The 22592-nt window shown below is 42.8% G+C and overlaps 1 protein-coding gene across 3 annotated transcripts in view; it reads right to left on the bottom strand.

The window, feature by feature from the left end:
• NAV2 (neuron navigator 2) overlaps window positions 1-22592 on the bottom strand; it is an 852675-nt gene that overhangs the window by 274943 nt on the left and 555140 nt on the right. For all 3 annotated transcript variants that reach the window (XM_004369713.1, XM_004369711.1, XM_004369712.1), the window contains exons 2-3: window positions 14399-14516; window positions 3676-3728 (exon numbers count right to left, since the gene is read on the bottom strand). In XM_004369713.1, coding sequence (XP_004369770.1) covers window positions 3676-3728; window positions 14399-14516 — 171 coding nt within the window. The remainder of the gene's footprint in view (window positions 1-3675; window positions 3729-14398; window positions 14517-22592) is intronic.

Here is a 22592-nt window from a genome sequence, read left to right as displayed (position 1 = left end):
TAGGATGCAGAACATTTTCTTAATAAACTTTGTTATGCCAATTGACATAGATGTCCCCTGAGAGCATGGTCCCCAGACCCCTACCCCTGCTACTCTGTCCCTCAAAGTGTTTGTATTCAGGAAACTTCTTAGCTTTGGTTTAGTCCAGTTGTGCTGACTTCCCTGTAATGTGTGCTGTCATTCCTTTCACTTAAGATAATTCTTATCTACTATCAAGTTAGTAAATAACCCTCACCCTCCCTCCCCACCCTCCTAACCATCAAAGAATGTTTTCTTCTGCGTTTAAAGACCACGTGTATTTTTCTTTACAAAAGTTTGATCTGGGGTCCATTGGGGGTGGCTCCCAAGATGAAGCACCTGGGGAGTGATGACGAATGCAGAGACTTGTTCCAGGTATGAAAAGGCCTCCACGGCTATGAAGTCTGCCATACTCCGGGCTGTTCTTCCATGACCTCCCATCCCCAGGCACAACAGGACAAATGGATGACATTGCTTAGAGGCCAGAAGAGACTCACCAGACTCGGCTCACAGCAATTCAGTAGGATCAATGAATAAATGTTTGCAAAGTCTTCTTTTGTAGGGTCCATGACATCCTCAGGTAAACAGATTCTCTAGTAATGAGTTTGAGGCCTCGGCTGTCTCAGCTTGGAATCCTCTCCCACCCATTGTTCCCCCTTAGTAAACCCTCTTGCCTTTCAAGATTCACCCTTCATAAATTATTCTTAAGCCTTCCCTTGCCCTGGGAGTGGAATGGCCCACAGTATACACTGCCAAGATGTTTGTTATAGCAGTTTGAATGTTTTATTGCTCTAATTGTTCTCTGATGTCTTGCCCACTTATCTCTGAGTTCCTCGAGGTCAAGAATCACATCTTGGTCACCTGTATATTCACTTGGCATAGCCCAGTGCCTGGCATTAGTAAGCACGTGAATGCTTGCTGACTGACTGGCTAAAAGCATGCAATGCCATAACCATACCGTATATGCTTCACTGCCCCTGGAATTCTCTAGTCCATATTCCACCAGGGTCTGAGTTCACTTCCGCATCCTCTGGGAAGACAGCAGGACTTGCAACAGAGCCTGGAGCACAGGGAGTGGAGAACGCAGCTCTTGTGCGTCAGGAGGAGGGTAATGAAGGGGTGGGAGAAAGATATGCTGCTCCTCCAGTGCTTGCTCCTTATGGTGACTCCCACAAAGCTCACTTTCCCATCTACTGATGAGCTGGTGAAGTGAATCTGTTCTTTGAAAACCATAATAGCATGCATCCTACTCCTGCTCTGAAACAAAATTACTTTTCTTTGGCTCTATTATTAAAGGCCTCCTAAGATGAATGCTTGCTATATTCATTTTCTTAGGGAATAGGCACACTAACCCTGTGCTGATTATTTTCAGGGGAGTCAGAGTTATCCTCTCAATAAGATACAGTTCCCAAGTTCTCATTTCATTGTGTGTCGTCTTCCTTGTATCAATGCAATGTTCTCCATATACCTTTCCCGCTAGTCTCCTCCAAACAAGCACTATTTGGCAAACAACAGTAAGTAATCTTTGTCAACAGATGCCCCAAGTAAAGCCTAACTGGGAGGTTAACTTTCTAGAAGTCTAGAATTGATAGTTCATCACTATGCCATATTCCCCAGATTACACTTCCCATGAGTAGAACTGCTTTAATTCTGTATACACCCGCATGCACGTGTGCACACACAGACACACATGTGTACTATTAGCTAGAATGACATTCATATATGTCTATAAGGACTTCCTATGTGACTATGGTGAGTTCTGCCTTAGGAATTTTATCATTGTTTTGTGACTTAGGAAAAAGGACAATGGTTCTGTGGTCCTTATCATCTTTCTCATTTCCTACAGAACAGAATGACTGTGGTAGACGTTCTTACGTTTCCCTGGCCTCACATCCTGTATGTTGAACTATTCTCTGCTAAATTTGCCACAAGACCATGTCTACCTCCCCACCCCTAAGCTGGAACTAATTATCACAATTATAGGATTTTATATTTCTGCGTTTTAAAAAACACAGTCGATGAACAAACAATACTTCCCCAGCTCAAAGAGTTATGGAGAAACCACAAAATAACATAGTTGCATATGGAACTAAATTTGCACAGAAAAATCTGAGGTGACAGAATTATAGCTTTAAAACAGACTTTAACAACAAGCAACACCCCCAACAGAGGGAGAGGGTGCAGAAAATACAAATACACCAAAGAGAATAAAGTGTTCAACACCTTCAAATATCGGGTCTATATGCATTATAATGGTCTGGGGCAAATGCATCTGTATCTATCCCAGAGGGAAATAATACATCTCTTTCATGTGAAGATATGATTGCATGTGTAAAATGCTTGCACTAAAATTAAGTCTCTTATCGTCCAAATTTTCTCAATTATTAATACACTGCACAGCTGCAGTAGCTCTAGTAAAAATAGCAACCAAGCTCTACTAAAAGTCAAAGCAGCTACAAGAGGTCTGCCTGGGGACTTTCCTATGTAAGGAGTGGCTGGTGTCTGGATCAAACAAAATGAAAACAAAACCTCCTGTGGAACAAACCAACAAAAAAGAGAAACTCATTACAGAATGTAAACTAGAAAATGACTGCCACCCTCCTACCTCTTTATAGTAAAAAGGTTTTTGTGTGTGAAAAAAAGTTAACTGAAAAGGCTGCCTATGTGACCAACTCATTGGGCTAAACGAGTCAGAAAATTAAACAGGAAGCCCAAGGAATGCCAATCACTTTGGTGTATTCTGGAATGAAAGATATCAAATTGTGCCTACTCCGGAGGGCTTGGGGAGTTAGAGAGACAAGTTATACCTTTTTTTTTAAGACTTCTGGAAGCAAATGTCCAGCAAGAAAAGAAGCCCTTGAGTTGTTCCTTTGTATTTTAAACAGGTATTAGTATCATCTTAATAAGACTGAAAATACACATTCTTTATGTACTTATTCATGTTTGAGAAGTGTTTTGAAATGAAAAGCTAAGTGCAGAGAGCCTTATGGTCAATGTTTTCCAAACTCTACAATGATGATGAATTTTAATTCAAAGATATGTGCAGGACATGCAACAAGAACAGATTAAAAACATCAATTTTATTATTATTTTTTAAAGAGCTTTACTATCATCGTTTAAAAGCATCCCATCAGACAAAACACCACTTGTCAAGGTTTTGTTGAGAATGGTCTGGATTTGACTGCAGGTTTCACGTTTCCTGTCACAGTTCTCATTCCACATCATTCTAATCTTTAAAGGCAATCAGACCACATGTTCTAATTTCTGATGAGTAAAATATCATCACTTCATCCGTGTCTCAGCACCACACACAGACAGAGGAGTTATTGTGGGTCTTGGAGAAGGCAGAACGAGTCACAACAGTAAGTCGTAAACAACTGTATGTTTGCAGTAGCTCTACATAATTTGTTTCTAATAGCAAGGACGATACTTCATTTTTGCCGTCTTACAATCTATGTAAAAGTCACAGCCATTTTTCAATAAATACCAAAAAAAGTCAGAGAAGTAAACTACGGCTACTTGGAAACGGCTGTTAGTTTATTAATGTAATCCCCTGGAGTAAAGCTTTTGGTGTGAAAGTTTTCAAAATGGTCAATGTCACTTAGAGGCAGGGTTTACTAAGAGAACACAAACATTCACTCCCTGTGTACCACTTACCATTTGCGATCTGTTCTTTGGACAGCCATTGATGTCTTCAATCTTTTCATTTGCTGAAAAGGAAACACAAGTCAGAAAAATAAATAATCACCAGACAGTTTGAATAGTGATGTTCAGGACACTTGAGGCCACCCAGGTCCTAAGGCCCACATTGGGATTTATCCAATCAATGCAGGCATGTGAAACACTGAGACACATCTAGCAAGCTTCAGGACTTACTCATCACGCTGCTGTCCTCCCGGGACAGCTGGGGCAAGGATGTCATCATCTAAAACAGAGACAACTGCATTGACGACAGTCTTGGAGTGATGGGGCATCATGGAAAGCATAAGAGACTGGGAAATAGAGTGAGCTGTGATCATGCTTCAGGCCCTTAGAAACATAAATCCAACCACAACCTCCCCACAGGAGACAGAACAGTTCAGAGAGGATCAGTTCAGCTAAAACTCAGCTCCTGGGGACAAAACCCACAAATGACAGCATCTCACTCCATCTGTAGCCAGAAATATTAATACTGCTCTTGTTTGTCCAAATTCCATTCCTAATGTGGTAGCAAATGGGGAAAATGAGACAGTGAGCCTTAAAAATGGCTTGTCCAAGGTCATGGAGGAAGTCCAAATTAGTCTGGAACACAGACACTTAGAGTCATAAATAGTACCTAGCTACTCAGAGAAGTGACAAAAAAGTTATATTGAATTAACTGGGAATCAAAGGTTAACATCAGGGAAGAAAGGCCCATCTTTTCATGGGGAATGTATTTTGTCATGTGTATGGAGGAATTCCTGGCAAAACACAGCCCAAGATATCTATGGAAAGGTTGGGTTTGAGAATGCAATGACACAAGAAAGGCAGTGTGTATGGTGATGAGAGTACTGGCTTTGGGGACAAAGACACCCAAGTTTGAATCCCAGCTCTACAGCTTCTTGGCTGTGTGATCTTGGGCATGTCATTCAACCTCTCAGCCACAGTTTCCCAATCTATAAAATTGAGCTAATACTACCTACTTCACAGGAGGAGCTATAAGAATTAGATGATATGATGCCAGTGAAATGCTTAGACAGTAAGTGTTCTATAAATAGTAAACACTAATTGCCAGCATCAACTCCATGTGTGTCAGAGTAGAGAACTGTACTCCATAGGGTGTTCAATGGCTGATTTTTCAGAAGTAGATCGCTAGGCCTTTCTTCCAAGGAGCGTCTCAGTGAATTCGGATTTCCAACCTTTCGGTTAGCAGCTGAGCACTTTAATTGTTTGCACCACCCAGGGACTCCCTATAAATGGTTATTGTTGTTAGGTGCCGACAAGTCAGTTCCGACTCATAGCGACCCTGCAGGACAGAGTAGAACTTCTCCATAGGGTTTCCAAGGAACAGCTGGTGGATTTGAACTGCCAACGTTTTAGCAACATGGAAGCCTCCACTGACAGATAGGTGGTGGCTGCACTTGAGATGCACCGGCCAGGAATCAAACCCAGGTCTTCTGCATGGAAGGCAAGAATTCTACCTCTAAGCTACCAATGCCCCCCAAAAGGTCTCTTAAAGCCTTTAAAAAGCATATAAGGGATGCTCAATGAATGGGATGACTCATGGATATTTGTTCTTCAGTTCACCAGAAAATACAGTAGCCAGAATATATTACTAGCATGTAAACTCCACAAAAGGGGGATTTTTATCTGCTTTGTTAGCCACCGTAACCCCAGAGCTTAACATAGTACCTTACACATAGCAGGCACTCAATAAATACTTGCTAAATAGTACTAAGGAGTGAGTATTCTGAACATTTCAATGAATGAAGATTTTACTGACTATTCTGAGGCACAGTCCTTCTTTCATTTATAAATATAGATGTGCATACTGAAGATAAAAGAAAGGAAGACCTTTGACAAATGAAATGGCACTCCTTCCTATACAGGAAATTATGGCAGGCATGACCTCTGACCTTGGATTTTGATAGTCTACATTTTAGAATAAACACATGGCTTTTGAGATCAACGCCATTCAAGGTGTTTTCCAGTTGGATACTCATGATAGTCAAAGTCATAAGTCATTGGATTCTGATCAATACCCAGTTTGGCATTAGGTCATTAGTCCTAATTACAGTGAAGGATGGATAACTGTGATCTTAAGAAGCTATTTGGGAAATTTTAAAGATTCTCTATATGCCATCTGGATAAATGGAACCAAAGAACTTGGCCTAATTATTCCCCTAATCACTAGCTCTTTTCATGATCTGTCACCTAAACCACAGCCAGGTGCTTCTCGAATACAAATATCACAGTTCCTACAAGCCTAATACTACCATTTTTACAACATTCAAAATAAGTCAGTGGGGTGGAGTTTATTTATAACAGTTGTAAAGAGTACATACATGAGAAGAGATAAATTAAATGACTGGGCCCAAACTCAAAACAAGTGCTTAATAAAAACGCAAAACAAGCCTAGGGCCTTGAAGTTTCCAAATTTATGTAATTTAATTACTTCTCCTTTACTTACAAATAGCCAAAGAGCAAAGGCACTTGTCCCCAAAGTCCTCAACTTTGATTAAAATCAGCATCACCAAGTGCCAGTGATAATTTATTTATCCCAGAGCATTCAAGACATTCTTCATCCCACTAATGCAATAAACTATTTGCACACATGATGACAAGTTAGTGATCGGAGAGCATCAACGCACTTTTTAAATACAAATAGTGGCATCAAGCTCATTACTTTTCAGAAAACCTCTTCTGAACGGTTTCAACAACCCATGCATCTATGTACCTAACGTCCATGGCAGTTGGCAGTTCTGCCAATGGGAAGAGAGATAAACAGACTACCCAAAAGGTAAATGACTTACCCAAAGTCACACATGGTAATAGGTCATCAACGGAAAGAAAGTACAGTCCTACATGTTGTCCAAATTTCCTGGTTGTTTTTCGAGGCAGTTGTTTACAGAGATGGCAGAACATAAGCTGCTATCAGCTCTTTTCACCTCTAATGGGAAATCTTTTCCTCTCTCTTCTCTCCCTCTTTCTCTCCAATCGTCTTTTGCTCATCCTGTTTCTCTCTCTAGGGAGAGAGAGCTCTTCTCTCTCCTCCCTTTCTCCCTCCCTTCTCTCTCCTTCCCTCACTCCAACCCCTTCTGGCATTGTCCCTGAGTGACAGCAACGTAAGCAGAAGGAGGGAAGCTTCTCTATCTCTATCTCTCTCTCTCTCGATTCATGCTGCTTATCCTGGCCTTAGAAACCTTTCTAATATCTCACAGAGATGGCACAGTGATGTTGACTTGGGGCAGCTCAGGACTCAAGAAGATAATCACACTAATAAGAGGTTGAACACAGAGATCCAACTCTCAGTCACCAAAAGAAGGGCACCACCATGTAGCTGTAAAAAGTCCGTTTTCTGCCTACTGGGCAGAAAGCAAGGATAGAAAATTGTGGGCCCCAAATAATCCCTCAATCTAGAGGCCCAGCTCCAGGGGTGCATGGAACGAGGACAACTTAGGAGCAACACATGTGTGAAGCATATAAGGTTTTCCTTGAAGTCACACATCTGATCATGTCACTCTCCAGCCAGAAAATCAACTCTGCAACCACTGGCCTGTGTTCTTAGGTGAAGCCCAGAATTCACTGTCCTGTACCTTGTGGCCCTGCTTTATTTTGCCTTGTTGACTCTCTGGATTTCTATCCTCCAGCCTTTCTACAGGCTGTTTCCTCCTCCAGGAATGCCCTCCATGACCCCTGTCTGCTTCACTTAGCTAACTCCTACTAAAGTTTGAGGTCTTAACTTCAAGGTAAATTCTTCATGGAACGTTTTCCTGACTCCCGCCTCGCCACCCCGTCCTCCATCATGGGGCAGGTCTCATAGCACTGGTCCTTAACCATGGTGCGCTATACTCCTCCTGGGCCTGGAAAAAGAGGACTTAGAAGGTCCAACCTCACTATCTGCGAATCTCTGACAGGCCTTCATTCAGATGTGTTCTTTTCATCTTTACAGGGATAGTAAAGAGAATTCCCACATACCTTTTGTCCATTCTCATTCTCATTTTTGTTTAGTTGTCTGCTTATCCTCTCTCTCTGTATTTGTACACATATTATAATTTTTTTCCTGAAACAATTTAGAGTAGGCTATATAGATCATGCACCTTCACTCCCTATAAAAGCCAGCTGTCGTCAAATTGACTAACTCATGGCGACCCCATGTGTGTAAGAATAGAATTGTGCTTCATTGGGTTTTCAATGGCTGATTTTTCAGAAGTAGATCACCAGGCCTTTCTTCCAAGGTGCCTCTGAGTGGAACTGAACCTCTAATCTTTCAGTTAGCATCCATTTGCATTACCCAAGAACTCCTTACCCCATACTTAGTGTGTATTCCCTAAGAACAAAGATATTCTCTTTCATGGTACAGTTGTCAAATTCAAGTTAACACTGATAGAATTCCAATATTCCAATTTTGTCAACTGACTCAAATGTCTTTTGTAGAATTTTGTTCTCCAGTACAGGATCCAGTCCAGGAGACAGAGTGCATTTAGCTGACAAGTCTCTTTAGTCTCTTTTATTCTGGAACAGTTTCTCAGCCTTTCTTTGTCTTTCACAACACTGATATTTTTGAAAAAAACAGGCCAGTTTTTTATAGAATGTTCCACAAATTGGGTATGTCTCAGTTGCCTCGTGATTAGTTTCAGATTTTCCATCCCTGACTGGAATACAGCATAAGTAACGCTGTATTCTTCCCAGGGTATCACATCTGGAAGCCCATAACACCCATCTGTCCCTTGTCCATTATGTAATTTTTTTCACTTGGTCAAGGTGTTGTCTGGATTCTCCCCTGGGTGGTTCCTATTTTTGTCCCTTGCAGCTAATAAGCAATCTGTGGAGAGACACTTTGAGACCATGCAAATATCCTATTCCTCATCAAACTTACTCCTCTAGATTTTAGCATCCACTAATGATTTTTTTTTTAAATTTTATTGTATTTTTGGTGAAAGTATACACAGCAAAACAGGTTCCTGCTCAACAATTTCTACACGTAATGTTCAGTGACATTACATTCTTCAGTTTGTGTCAAATTCTCTTTATTTCCGTTCTAGCTGTTCCACTCCCATTAATTAAGTCTCATTGCCCCCCAAACTTCTCATCCATGCTTTAAGCATATTGTCCATTTGGTTTCATATGGATAATTTTTTAAAAGAGAACAGTTCCCCAAGGTGAAATTCTTTCTTTTTTAAGCTAACCTGCTGTTTAGCTAAAAGGTGGTTTCAGGGGATAGTTTTTGCTCAAGGTTTAAAGAGTATTTCAGGACAACAGTCTCGAGACCACTAATGAATTTTGCCTGAAGTAATTTTTACTATGATGCTTGCACTCCCCTCTACATTTATCTCTCAGCGTGCCCTGTATGGGTGAGTCCCCTTTTTCCTCCACTGATGTCTCAATCTATTTATTTATCTATGTAGTATCAGTATGGACTAGTGGATTCCTATTTTATTCAATGGGTATAATCCATTACTATCCTCAATCTTCCTGATACTCTCCCAGATTAAATTGTTCTTTGTAGCCCTAGAGGGTAGAACTAGTACTAATAAGGAGACATTACCAGTGAGGCTGATTTTGACTTCACGAAAGAAGAGCTTTTAAAGGATTCTAATTCTCCATCATTAGAACTAGATGCCTGAAGAGGTAGTAAGCTGTCCATCACAGGAGGTAGTTAGGGAGGGAGTGTGGACTGCTTTTCACAGAAGAAATTCATGCCATCAGGTGGGGCTTTTAAAGATCCCTTCAAAACTGGACTGTTGTCCACAGCTACCAAGGCCTCCACCGGACTGAGTCCAGTACAGCTAGATGGTACCCGGCTACCACCACTGACTGCCCTGACCAGGATCACAACAGAGGGTTCTGGACAGAGCTGGAGAAGGATGTAGAGCATAATTCTAACTCACAAAAAAAAGACCAGATTTACTGGCCTAAAGGAGACTGGAGAAACCCCGAGAGTATGGCCCCCAGACACCCTTTTAGCTCAGTGGTGAAGTTACCTTCGAGGTTCACTGTTCAGCCTGGGAGTGGACAGCCCCGTAAAAACAAATGAGACTAACGAGGTACAGGAGTCCAGTGACAAGGGCCAGAAGGCAGAAGGGGACAAGGAAGCTGGTGATAGGGAACTCAAGGTTGAGTAAGGATATTGTTGATGTGTTGTGAGATTGTTAACCATTGTCATAGGGCAACATTTGTAGTAACTGTTAAATGAGAAACTATTTTGTTCTGTAAGCCTCCATCTTAAGTGAGAATAACAGCACAATTGGAAGAGTGTAGTCAATGTCACTGAACTGTGTATGTAGAAATTTTTGAAATGGTGTATCTTTGGCTATTTTCACCAAAAAAAAAAAAAGGTTGAGAAGTTAGAGGGTTAATATGTTATGAGGTTGTTAACCAATGTCATAAAACAACATGTGTACTACTGTTTCATGAGAAACTATTTGTTCTGTAAGCCTTCACCTGAAGTACAATAAAATAAAATTAAAAAAAAAAAAAACTGGACTGTTGAGAACTGCAGCAGAACCCTGGAGAGTAGGAGGGTGTGATGCATGGTTTACTAACTGCTGAAGAGAGGAAACAACCAGGCCACCTACTGGGAACAATCCAACCCAGGCTTGCGAAAGCATGGGCTGCAGTGAAATGGAATTCTTCATGCCAGGCACCCTGCATGCCAGGCACCAGGCTAAATGATATGAACCCAGAAATGAAGACAATTCAGACCCAGGCCCAGAGAAGACTGACTGGTAATACAGCAGCCAGTGGAATGATAGAGGAGGGTCCCTCCAGCTCTGTCTGTGGGGAGCTAGAAAAGGCATCTGAGAGAAACGGACTCTTCAAGAATGAGCAGGAACTCACTAGGCAAAGAACCCGGCAGCCACTATAACGCTGCCCAGCATATGATGGAATTACCAGACTCCTAATCTGGAAAAAGTCTATATGTATGTGAGTGTATGTGCATGCACTTGTGAGAATATGTATATGTGTGAGTGTACATATATTCTAGGGAAATTACATATCTATGTGAGTATATGTGTATTTGTGAGAATGTGTATATGTATGAATGTATATATATTCTAGGGAAAGTATATATGTACAAATGTGTATATATGGAGCCCTGATGGCACAGTGGTTAAGAGCTATGGCTGCTAACCAAAAGGTCAGCAGTTCGAATCCACCAGCCGCTCCTTTTTTTTTAAATGTGTATATATAGGTACGTGTGTGCATTTGTGAGAATATGCGTATGTGTGAATGTACATATATTCTAGAGAAAATATATATGTATGTAGGTGTATATGTATGTATGTGAGTATACGTGCATATATTTGTGAGAGTATGTATATGTGTGAAAGTACGTATATTCTAAGGAAATTACATATGTATGTGTGTATATATGTACGTATGTATATATACAGAGATACATACGAGCACATATAATTTTCCCAGAATATATATACACACACCCATATACATACATGTACATTTGCATGCACGCATACATGTATATATTAAATACCTGTACACGTGCAAGATATCTTTTTGCATTTTCTTTTCATGGGCACGTGTGTGGGGGGAAGCATGGACTTAAAAAGTGAAGAGTACAACTGGTCAATAGCTGAGCCTCCTGGTCAGAAAACACCACTCTCCCTCCTTGCCAAGAGATCTATGTTCACAAGACACTTTAAGATTCCATGCTCTGAACTAGCTGGTAGACAATTTAAAAAAGGAAGTCATGCAGGGAACGACTACGTTTACCTGCCTTCTCAAGTCCCTGTCTCCTGAGCCTCTGTTCTCCACACAGAGAGCAGGGGTGTGGGCTGCACAGAGTCAGGGTAGCTAGTCATGTGCTGACATCTGGCCTTACTTGGGAGTCCCTGGCCAGAGCGAGCCGCTCCTAGACAGCTGAGGGAAAGCAACTTGGTGGCCTGGGTTCCTGGTACTAACTTGAGCCTCTGGAATTGCAGTCTAGGAGCTCAGGCCCAGAGGAGTCAATGTCTAGGAGGTTCATCTCATATGAATAGACTTAGGGAAGCAGCTTTCTGGCAATGGTAAAAACTGTGCTGGTTTATATATTTGTAGCACCATATTTAGTAAATTTATCACATACACGCTACCATTTGCTTCTTCTGAGCCCATGACAAAACCAAAAAACCAAACCCCTTGCTGTCGAGTGGATTCTGACCCATAGTGGCCCTATAAGACAGAGAACTGCCCCATAGGGTTTCCAAGGAGCAGCTCGTGGATTAACTGCCTACCTTTTGGTTAGCAGCCATAGTTCTTAACCATTACCCCACCAGGGCTCCGAGCCCTTGACAGACATGAGTAATCTATCATGATATACTTTGACACAGATACGGAGGCCTCATCATCCTTTTATACATACTTTTCTAGGCAGTTGCTACCAAGTGCTATCCAGAAATACTTTGTAGTTCCCAAACATCATTCATATTCCGTACCTAACTTGCTTTACATAAGACTGTCACAAGATCAGACAAAGCAGGCATGGCTGTCCCCATTTTAAATATGGGGAAACAGAGGTAACAGAGGTTAAGTGACTCTCCTGAGGTCCCACAGTTTGGAGGGATAGAGCTGGGATGAAAGTAAATCCTCTCAGTATGATCCTTCTCACACTTGCTGTCTTGCTGTCTGTGCTGAAACCTGGGAAGGTTCACAGCAGAAACGCTCTGCCACAGCCCCAAGACTCATTCAAAGTAGGTACCCATGCCTGATGTGACCCTGCTGAGGTGGACACCCAAGCCCAGCTCTCGCCTGTGAGTCACCACTTCTGTGGAGATCCTGCCAAGACGGAACTCTTTCTTCTAAGGTTCTGAGCCTTGCACATTCATCTCTTTATTCCTAGCAAGGAAGACAATGCCTGGCACAAAGCAGGTGCTCAAGAAATGGGCACTAACCTGAAGCAAAAAGAGACAGAGCCTTACACTGGGTTCAGTGTCTCTAGAAGGAGAGTGATATAATGCAGCAAATAAAAACAGAAGCTTTAGAAGCAGGCTAGTCATGTGATAATGGGCTACTGAGCCTCAGTTTCTTTATCTGAAAAATGGGGAGAATCTCACCTTCTCCATAAGACTGTTAAGGAATTAAATGGAGAAATTTTTAAAAGAGCTTGGTAGGAGTCATGATGAGTATTAAGAGGAAGAGGAGAAAAAGGAGGAAGAGTAGTAGGGCAAACAGACTTGAAGGTGACACCCTCACCCCCCGCCGTGATCCTCATGCTCTGTGTTCATGCCCTTGTATAATCCTCTCCTTTTGCATGTGGGTGTGACCTGTAACTTGCTTCTAACCAGCAGAATATGGCAAAGGTAATGGAATATCATTCCCGTAATACAATGTAATCATGAGAACAACATTCTATCACCTTTACCATATTTTATTGGTCTATCTTGCTAGCAGACTTGTTCCAAAAATTTTCTCTCTTTCTGGCATTGAAGAAGTGCCCTGTTGGGAGGCCTACGTGGCCAGGAGCTGAGAGTAGCCTCTAAGAGCTGAGGGCGGCCTCCAGGCTCCAGCATCCGGCCTCCAGCCTCCAGCACATGAGAAGCCAGAACCTTCAGTTCTACAACTGCAAGGAAATGGATTCTGCCAAAAACCTGAATACGTTTGGGAGTGAACCATTACCCAGTTGAGCTTCCAGCCTGGCAGCATTGTGAGGCACCTAGCTAAGCCACGCCTGACTCACAGAAACTAAGCGATAACAAATTTGTGTTTGAAGCTGCTAAGTTTGTGATGGTTCGTTATGGAGCAATAGAAAGCTAATACGGGGTGGGGCGGGTTTGAAGAGAAGAAGAGAAGGGGGATCAATAGAAGCTAGTCTTAAGAAATCAACTGTAGGGCAGCAAGGAAGTTTCTTTCTCTTTGAGTAGCAGTGCAGTCCAAAATTTTAGCTAAAGCCAACCTGTGTTTTCAGGTGGAATCTCCACAGATTTGAGCAGCATAGCAACTATGAAAGGCCACTTCTCACACTCAAGCAACTTTTCCACAACAAAAGCTTGAGGGGCTTGGGCTTCTCTTTTTCCCTATGCCAGGGACAACAATCAGCCTAATGCCGCCTAATTGACCTCCCGCCTCCTTGGTCTGTCTCCGGCAGGGCCGCTGGGACACTTCCCATCAGGCTGAAGGCAAGGCAGTGCCCAGCCCGCGGGCGTGCCTTCTCAGGATGAACCTTCGCCCCCCAGCACACGCCAAGGCATTAAAAATTCCACTGCTCAATTCCCTTCCCCCAGTAAGAAAACCAGAACCACCCCTCTCCAGAGCTATATCCTTTGATTTCTCAGACCCAATTAGAGTTGGCAGGATTAAGCCCACTCCATGCTGCTTAGTTTGTTTTATTTTTTGAAATATTTCCAGAGTAATCTGTAAAAAGTACAGGGAGAGGGAGAGCCACAAAGATAGTAGGAGGCAAGAAGTGGGGCATTCTCCCCTCAAACCATCAGCATTTCCCATTGGCCTTGGCCAGTCTTTTTTCTGAGAGGATCAAGATGAAGTGGTTTTATGTGTGTGTGATCTTACCAGGAGAAGTGAGCTGATACCCATAATCCCCAGTACAAAACAATTTAGAAAAAATAGATTGTCAATGCATGTGACAGAAACACTGCTTATTTCGCAAAGATTTCAGTGTTCCCTCCCCCTCACCTGTTCGACCCCTCCTGGACTGGTCTCAACTGTAACTCATCAATCCCCAACGTTTAAAACCTGCTCTTACCTACAACCTGGATAATCTGGGCCAGGAGGACGCCATCCGTCACATCTTGCTGGAGATCCTTGATGAGACGTTTGTGGCCTGATTTGGCTAGATAATGATTGGCCCAGTCGGTGTAAATCTGTAAGAAAGCAAACAGGCAACATTAGGAACCGAGTGGGACTCCATCTCTGGGTCTGAGGCAGCTGCCTCTGCCGGCGTGCAGCTACTGTCTCGCCAGCGAGCTGTCGGGCCAGCCGGCACCATTAACATTCAGTGCATTGTGCTGGGCGGGCATTCAGCTAACCATAGCTGGGCTCTAGCCTATTGAGAGATCTGCATCAAGGCTCAGGGAAAGCTAAAGAAAGCTTCAAAACATGCAAAGGCCTGAATGGGGCAGGGGACACGGAACTAAACAGCCTGCTCTGGGCTGCTTTGAGAGGCTGTGGCTCAAAATGCAAGCTAAATCTCCCCCTAATCCCACCCCACCCCACCACCCCGCCCCTTCTTATCTTTTTCTCTTTATTGAGAAAACGTATGGGGAAGTTACCACCCAACAGGCATCTCTTAATGGGCCATTTCAGAGTAAGGAGAGCTATTGAGTAAGCTGAGTTCTCAGGAGCCTGGGTCCCCTGTAAAGAAGCAAAGTACTAAAACACAGAGCCCCTTCAATTACTCTTGTGTGAGCGGAGTTATTTATGGCTGCACAATAATCTCCAATTTAATCTGTTTAATTTAAAAGCCAAGCATTATTTCCACTGTTGGGATTCTGTGACCAAAAACTAGCAAATTCCAACATCTTTAAATACAACACTGGTAAGCAGAGCACCCTGGAAGGCGGAGGCAGGGTCATAATGGGAACAGGAAAACAGACCTCTTGGGGAATATATCAGATCTACTCCTCTAGGTCACAGAATTATCAGCACAAAAGATTATTTTCTTAAAAAGGCCAATGAGCACAAGAAAACTGTCTTCTGAAAACTTTCTCCCAGACTGTCAGAAGCCAAAAACTTCCTCATCGATTCTCAGTTCTAAATTCCATGCATGAATTTGTGTGCGTGCGTGTGCGTCAGCACTTTTTTTTTTTTTTTAATCCCCAGAGTGATACGGACAAACCATTGCTCAAAAAGAGAACGATCCCACCTCATCTGCTCCATATATTAGCAGCAGGTTTACATACTAACTGACGTGACACTCCCACCAAAATGATTAGGTTCATCATTGCATCTCTACCAGCAGGCCTGCTCTGAGAATTCCATGTGACTCAGAGCAGTGGAGTCCCTGAGTGGTACAAACCATTAACGCGCTCAGCTGCTAACAGACAGGTTGGAGGTTCGAGTCCACCCAGAGGTGCCTCAGAAGAAAGGCCTGGTGATCTACTTCTGAAAAATCACCCACTGAAACCCCAATGGAACACAGTTCTACTCTGTCACACATGAGACTGCCATGGAGTCAACTCAATGGCAACTCGTTTTTTAAAGTATTTTTGAAGAAACAGACATACCTCAAGAATAGCCAACCCCACTTTTGGGTGTGGGTTTGTGAGCATTTCAGTAGAGCTTCCAGACTAAGATGGATGAAGAAGAAAGGCTTGGCCATCTGCTCCCAAAACCAATCAATGAAACCCTATGGATAACAACGGTCCTATTTGAAACCATTCACAGGGATGGCCCAGGACTAGGCAGCATTCTGTTCCACTGTGGATGGGGTAGCCATGAGTCAGGACTGACTCAATGGCAGCTAACAACATCACCACAATCCACACTGGAGTCCTTGGGTGGTGCAAACAGTTAATATGCTTGGTTGCTAACCAAAAAGTCAGAGCCTGCCTAGAGGCACCTTGGAAGAAAGGCCTGGTGATCTACTGCTGAAAAATCAGCCATTGAAAACCCTGTGGAGCACAGTTTTACTCTGACACACATGGAGGCACCATGAGTTGGAGTTAACTCAGCAGCAACTGGTATTGGTTAACACCTCCACTGCCCTCTGAAACTCTGGCTGGAAGGGTGTCCCACCAGACATGTCTGAGGGATCATAAAAACATTCCAAAGTTTAAAGCCCTATGCCTCAAGAACATCAGCTGAGATTAGAAGGGGACACAGACAAGGACACTGCTGAGTTGGAAGTGACACTAGTGCTCCATCCCACTCCCTTCCTAGATGATTAGGGGCACTTCAGAATACACAAATCTTTCTAAAACCAGCCCTCCTTAAGTCTGCACAATCCAGCAGGAAGCCAAGCTTAAGCAAACTTCTTTCAACAAGTGTACACACACACAGACACACATACACATACAAAGAACACAGAGCTGTGTTGAGGCCATGGAGGCATCAAGTACACCTGGGAGAAATTTTAACACCTACGCTGTTGTTGTGTTGTTGTTAGGTGCCGTCTAGTCAGTTCCAACTGATAGCGACCCTACATATAACAGAACGAAACGTTGCCTAGTCCTGCGCATCCTCATAATTGTTGCTATATTTGAGCCCATTGTTGCAGCCACTGTGTCAATCAATCTCGTTCTTCTTTGCTGACCCTCTATTTGCCAAGCATGACGTCCTTCTCCAAGGATTGGTCTATAGTGGTCAGCACTGCCAAAGTGAACCTCTTTACACCAAACTGTTTAAAAACAAGAACTCTTCTCTCAACTTTCATCCACCTACACACCACTTCCAAATTAATCTTCCCAGAGCACAGCTCTAATCTTATCACCTGTTCAAAAAATCTTCAATTGTTCCCCACCTCCAACTGAGATAAAAGCAAACTTCTCTCACTGTGATTCAAAGCATTCTCATCATCCATCCTCTCTACCCCAGAACAGATCCTACCCTTGCAGGGGAGGAAGTCTCTTTGGAAAGGGACAGAGTTGAGTTGGCCCTCAAATTGGCAAGTTAATTTCTATTTACTTAATCTTTCTGGAACTCAACGTTATCCTCCATAAAAGAGGATCATACCAAATATAATGCAGGAGCTGGCCAACTATGATGGGGCCAAATCCAGATGACCACCTGTTTTTGGAAACAAAGTTTTATTAGCACACAGCCACGCTCATTTGTTGTCTATGGCTGCTTTCATGCTACAAAGGCAGAGGTGAGTCGAGTCCTTGTGACAGAGACATCTTTGGTCTGCAAAGCCTCTAATATTTACTATCTGGCCCTTTATGGAAAAATTCTGCCAATCTGTGTTATACAGACTAAATGAGATAATCTGCCTACACATACCAAGTACTCAGTAGTAATTATTAGTCACCTCAGGAAAACTAAACACACCTGGCACATTCCAGTCTCCAAACGCATGCAAACCCTCCGCCTGATGCCATTCCTACTACCCAATCTCTGTCTGGGCCTACCCTGCCCACCCTGCAAGACTCAGTTCAAATGTCAGTCCCTCCATGAAGTCATTCTTGGTTTCCTTCTCCCACCTTCAGCTACATATGATCTCGAGACCCCAGAAAACGTATACACTAGCACCACCTCACAGCCATGGGCACACCCATCACGTCCCCAACAGATTTTGGTAGAGACTGGGTCTTGCCCATCTTTGCACTCTGGCAGTGCCTCACTGCGGGGATGGCACATGGCACTGGTAAGTGGTTGCTGGGTTCAGCTGAACAGAAAAAGCAAATCTTTGGGAAACTGATTACACTTGACATTTGAATAATGTAGGCTCTCAGCGAATCCTTAAACCTGAATCTCTTTACTGACTGAAAAGAGGAAGAAGCAGGAAGAATAAATCACGACATAGCTCAAGTTCAGTAATCAGGAGCCAGCTAACAAGCATCATTCGTTATCTGAAGTTTCTCCCCTCCCCCTTTTGCCTGCCCACAGTCCTCAACTTTTCGAAGAGGTGAATCACAGCAAAATATCTAGACTTATTTTTAGAAATCTCTTTTCAAGGGCAATGCTAAGCCTTGACATAAATCCAGTCCCATCTTCTTTTTCGCTGTTGCAGTAGCTCCTGCAATGAAAACCACTCTTCCAAGGAGCATCTTAAAAAATAAACTAGTAACATTCTTAGTCATCAAAGACAGATCATCAAAGATAGACTCCATCAGGTTCATCAACTCAGCAAAAATGGACCAGTGTGTATTTGTTAGATTTTAAGCCAGGGCTTTCTAAGTCTCAGTCACCCAGAAGTGATTTCTCCAGAGCCTCTCATTTCCTGAAGTTTTGAGACTCAGGTGCTGCTTTTGCTTTTTCCCTGGAGCCTACTGATCCTTGATCCTGGTTTGCCACAGGGAAGGCATCTGTGAACTTTCAGTAGAAACTAACGTGAAGAAGAACCTCACAGTAAGAAAGACTAAAACCACCATCACCAACCCCAACCTCAAATCATCAAATCGTTCCCAAGAATGTTCTAGAATCATTTCACACTTGTATCAGAGAAGAAGTCCCTGGGTAGTTAGTTACCTATGGTTAATGCACTAGGCTGCTAACCGAAAGTTTGGAGGAGGTTCAAGTCCGCACAGAGGTGCCTCCGAAGAAAGTCCTGGCCATGTAATTCTGAAAATAAATCAGCCATTGAACACCCTATGGGGAACAGTTCTTCTCTGATACACATGGGGTCGCCATGAGTTGGGCTGACTCGATGGCAACTGGTTTTATGGGAGGAGTCAGTTGATACAGCCACTTTCCCACTCTGATCTTTCCATCTCGAAGAATTCACCTCTCTCTCAACGCCTCTAACCCAAGACTCAATGCAACCATCCCCCAAGCTCCTGGAGAGCTCTGTGAAGGAGAGAGGTGCTGTCAAAGGCTTGAAGAGATAAAAGGGGGAAGGCAGGCAAAGACAGCTAAACAATGAATTCGTTTTGATTCACTTTATCATCCCTGACAGAATTTCAAGGAGTGTGTCATTTGTTTGCTTATAACTTCACTTGTTCCATATCAAACAGGCTGAAATCCAAGAGAAGACATTTTGACAGATCAACTGAAGTAAAAAAAAACCTGATTATTAGCTATAATAAAAACCTAATAAAAAACTACACTGTGTCAACGTTGCTAAGTTTATACTGCAATTAGCCCTCAAATGAAGCCGGATTGCACTTTAAGTAAAAAAACCAAGAAAAATTCCACGAAACAACCACACCAAAAGTCCTGGAATGGAGCCAGAATAGCCAAACTATAAATATGGACCAATACACCAGACAGCCTGATGGATCCAGAAGACAGTGGATAGCATCAAGGCAGCAGTTCTAGGAGAAAGAAAATAAATAAAATATACCTCTTAGAAGAAAATGCCAATTTGGAAATTAAAGGAGGCTGGTCATTTAGCATCTGAGGTAGTTCACAGTCAATTAATTATAAAGGGAATGCTACTGTTTGGCCTCAATTCAAGAAGTCTCATTGTAGACTTTGGTCATGTCATCAATGTAATACCATTTCTATGACCGAACAGTATGTGCTTAAACGATTTGGATCTGATTGCTCTGAAGTACAAAAATTCTATTGCAACAATAGTATAGTTTTCCCCTCATCTTTAAGTACCATAAGAATGTCACTGATTATTCCACTACTCAAAATTTAAAAAAAATTAAAATACACTACAGGTAGTCCCTGACTTACGACATACTCGAGTTACGAAGAACTGCACTTATGACCATCAGTTTTTTTTTTTTTGTACATCTTATCCTTAGTAATATGTACTATATACAATGTTGCAACTCGTAATTTGCAGATGTTATCATTCTCATGCCAATCCCTAAAGACAAAGATTGGATTTATAAAGATACGGATAATAAAAGGCAAAAATAATGTGAAAAAAAATGAAGTATTCCACTTATGTCAGAACTGATTTATGACAAAGTCACCAGAATGGAACCCCATTGTAAGTCAGGGACTACCTGTACTTGCTATCAAAGGAGCCCTAGTGGCACACTGGTTAAGCTCTTGGTTGCTAACAGAAAGGTTGGTGGTTCAAACCTACCAGTCCTTCTGCGGAAGAAACATGTGGCTGGCAGTCTGCTTCCGTAAAAATTACAATCTTGGAAACCCTATGGCGCAGTTCTCCTCTGTCCTATAGGGTCACTATGAGTTGGAATCAACAGGTTTGGTTTAGTTTTTATTTGTTACCAAAGGAGCCCTGGTGCTGCAGTGGTTAAAGTGCTTGGCTGCTAACCAAAAGATCAGAGGTTCGAACTCACAAGCCACTCTTCAGGAAAAAGATGTCGCAGTCTGCTTGCATAAAGATTTACAGCCTAGGAAACACTATGGGGCAATTCTACTCTGTCCTATAGGCTCTCTATGAGTTGGAATCGACTTGATGGCAATGAGTTTTAACAGGTTATTTGTTATCGAGGTAAAGCTGGTGACACATTCATTTCTGCATCCTCAGTATCTAGGAAGATACAAGGTACCTACCCCACAGGTGTCACCACATGTCAACATAACCTTTTAACTGCATAGGGCGGGTAGGGGGGAAAACTGAAATTAGCTGGTGGCTCTTTCACATGTCCTCTCTCTAACACGTCCTCCTCTAAATGTAGACCCTGCCTTGTAATTGAAAACCACTGCCCATGGTGCATCATCTAATTTACACTTTCTGGGCTGGCTTGGGATTCTCATTCTTGACATTAGCCAAACAGCCAGTATTCAGGGAGGGCCACTCCCAGCCTCACACCAGGCTCAGTACCAGGAATCTAGAGGTGACAGGACATTGCTCCCGTCCCAGGAGAGGTCAAAGAGAGAGCCGACAAATTCTACAATCTATAAATTTGGTGAAGGATAAGACAGTACACAACACTGGGGAAGTAAGCAAAACTTGACCAAGGCAAGGTCATGGAAGCCTCATAGACACATCCAAACTCCCTGAGGGACCAAATTACCGGGCTAAGGGTTGGGTACCATGGTCTCGGGGGACATCTAGCTCAACTGGCATAATATAGTTTATAAAGAAAATGTTCTACTTTGGTGAGTAGCATCTGGGGTCTTCAAAGCTTGTGAGCAGCCATCTAAGATACTCCACTGGTCCCACCTCGTCTGAAGCGAGGAAGAATGAAGAAAACCAAAGACACAAGGGGAAGATTAGTCCAAAGGACTAATGGACCACAACTACCACAGCCTCTACCAGACTGAGTCCAGCACAACTAGATGGTGCCCAGCTACCACCACCAACTGGTCGGACAGGAATCACAATAGAGGGTCCCAGACAGAGCTGGAGAAAAATGTAGAACCAAATTCTAACTCACAAAAAACAGACCAGACTTAGTGGCCTGACAGAAACTGCAGAAACCCCAAGAGTATGGCCCCCAGACACCCTTTTAACTCGGTACTGAAGTCAATCCTGAAGGTCACCCTTCAGCCAAAGACTAAACAGACCCATAAAACAAAATGAGACTAAAGGGGCACACGAGCCCAGGGAGAAGGATGAGAAGGCAGGAGGGGATAGGAAAGCTAGTAATGGGGAACCCAAGGTTGAGAAGGGGAGAGTGTTGACATGTCGTGGGGTTGGTAACCAATGTCACAGAACAATATGTGTATTAATTATTTAATGAGAAATTAATTCGCTCTGTAAACCAACTAAAACACAATTAAAAAAATATATTGAAACCTAAAACAGAAAACTACAGCCTCAGTGCCAGCAAAAGGCTCTGAACAAACCACTGCCCCAGACAGAATGGGGGTTCAGGTTCTGAAGAGATGTTTCCGGAAGAAGATGACATTTCAGAGAGTCCCAGAATGCGTGGGATTCCCCTAGCAACTCTTGGGGCTTGTAGCACTGTGGGCCCACCCTTTACAATTATCAGTCTGGTGTGTTTTTGAGTTTTAATGTCTGATGTTGAAAGTCTTATGTGCCCTCCCTGATTGTCCTATTCAGCCTTCATGTCTCAATTTAAAGGTCACTTCCTCAGGAAAAACTTTCCTGAGCATCCTCATCCCCCTACTCTCTGCCGCCAGATGGTACTGGGCCCCCTTGTTATATGCTATTATGGTTTATGCCTATTTCCTTTTATATCATATATCAAACTTAGAATTAATGTTTATTTGTCTAAGTATGTGTTGGATGTCTGTCTTCCCCACTGGACTAGATGCTCCAAGAGAGCTGAGGCTGTGTATATCTTGTTCACCACTGTATCTCAGCACTAACACAGTGCCTGATACACAGTAAACCTCAAGAAATATTTGCTCCACAATAGCAAAAAGATGGAAACAACCTAGATGCCCATCAACAGATGAATGGATAAACAAACTATGGTACATACACACAGTGGAGTATTATGCAA

The sequence above is a fragment of the Trichechus manatus genome, unplaced genomic scaffold (assembly GCF_000243295.1).
Source record: "Trichechus manatus latirostris isolate Lorelei unplaced genomic scaffold, TriManLat1.0 scaffold00006, whole genome shotgun sequence".
NCBI lineage: Eukaryota > Metazoa > Chordata > Mammalia > Sirenia > Trichechidae > Trichechus > Trichechus manatus.
The sequence above is the reverse complement of the archived record's forward strand: the minus strand, read 5'-3'. Positions and strand labels throughout refer to the sequence as shown.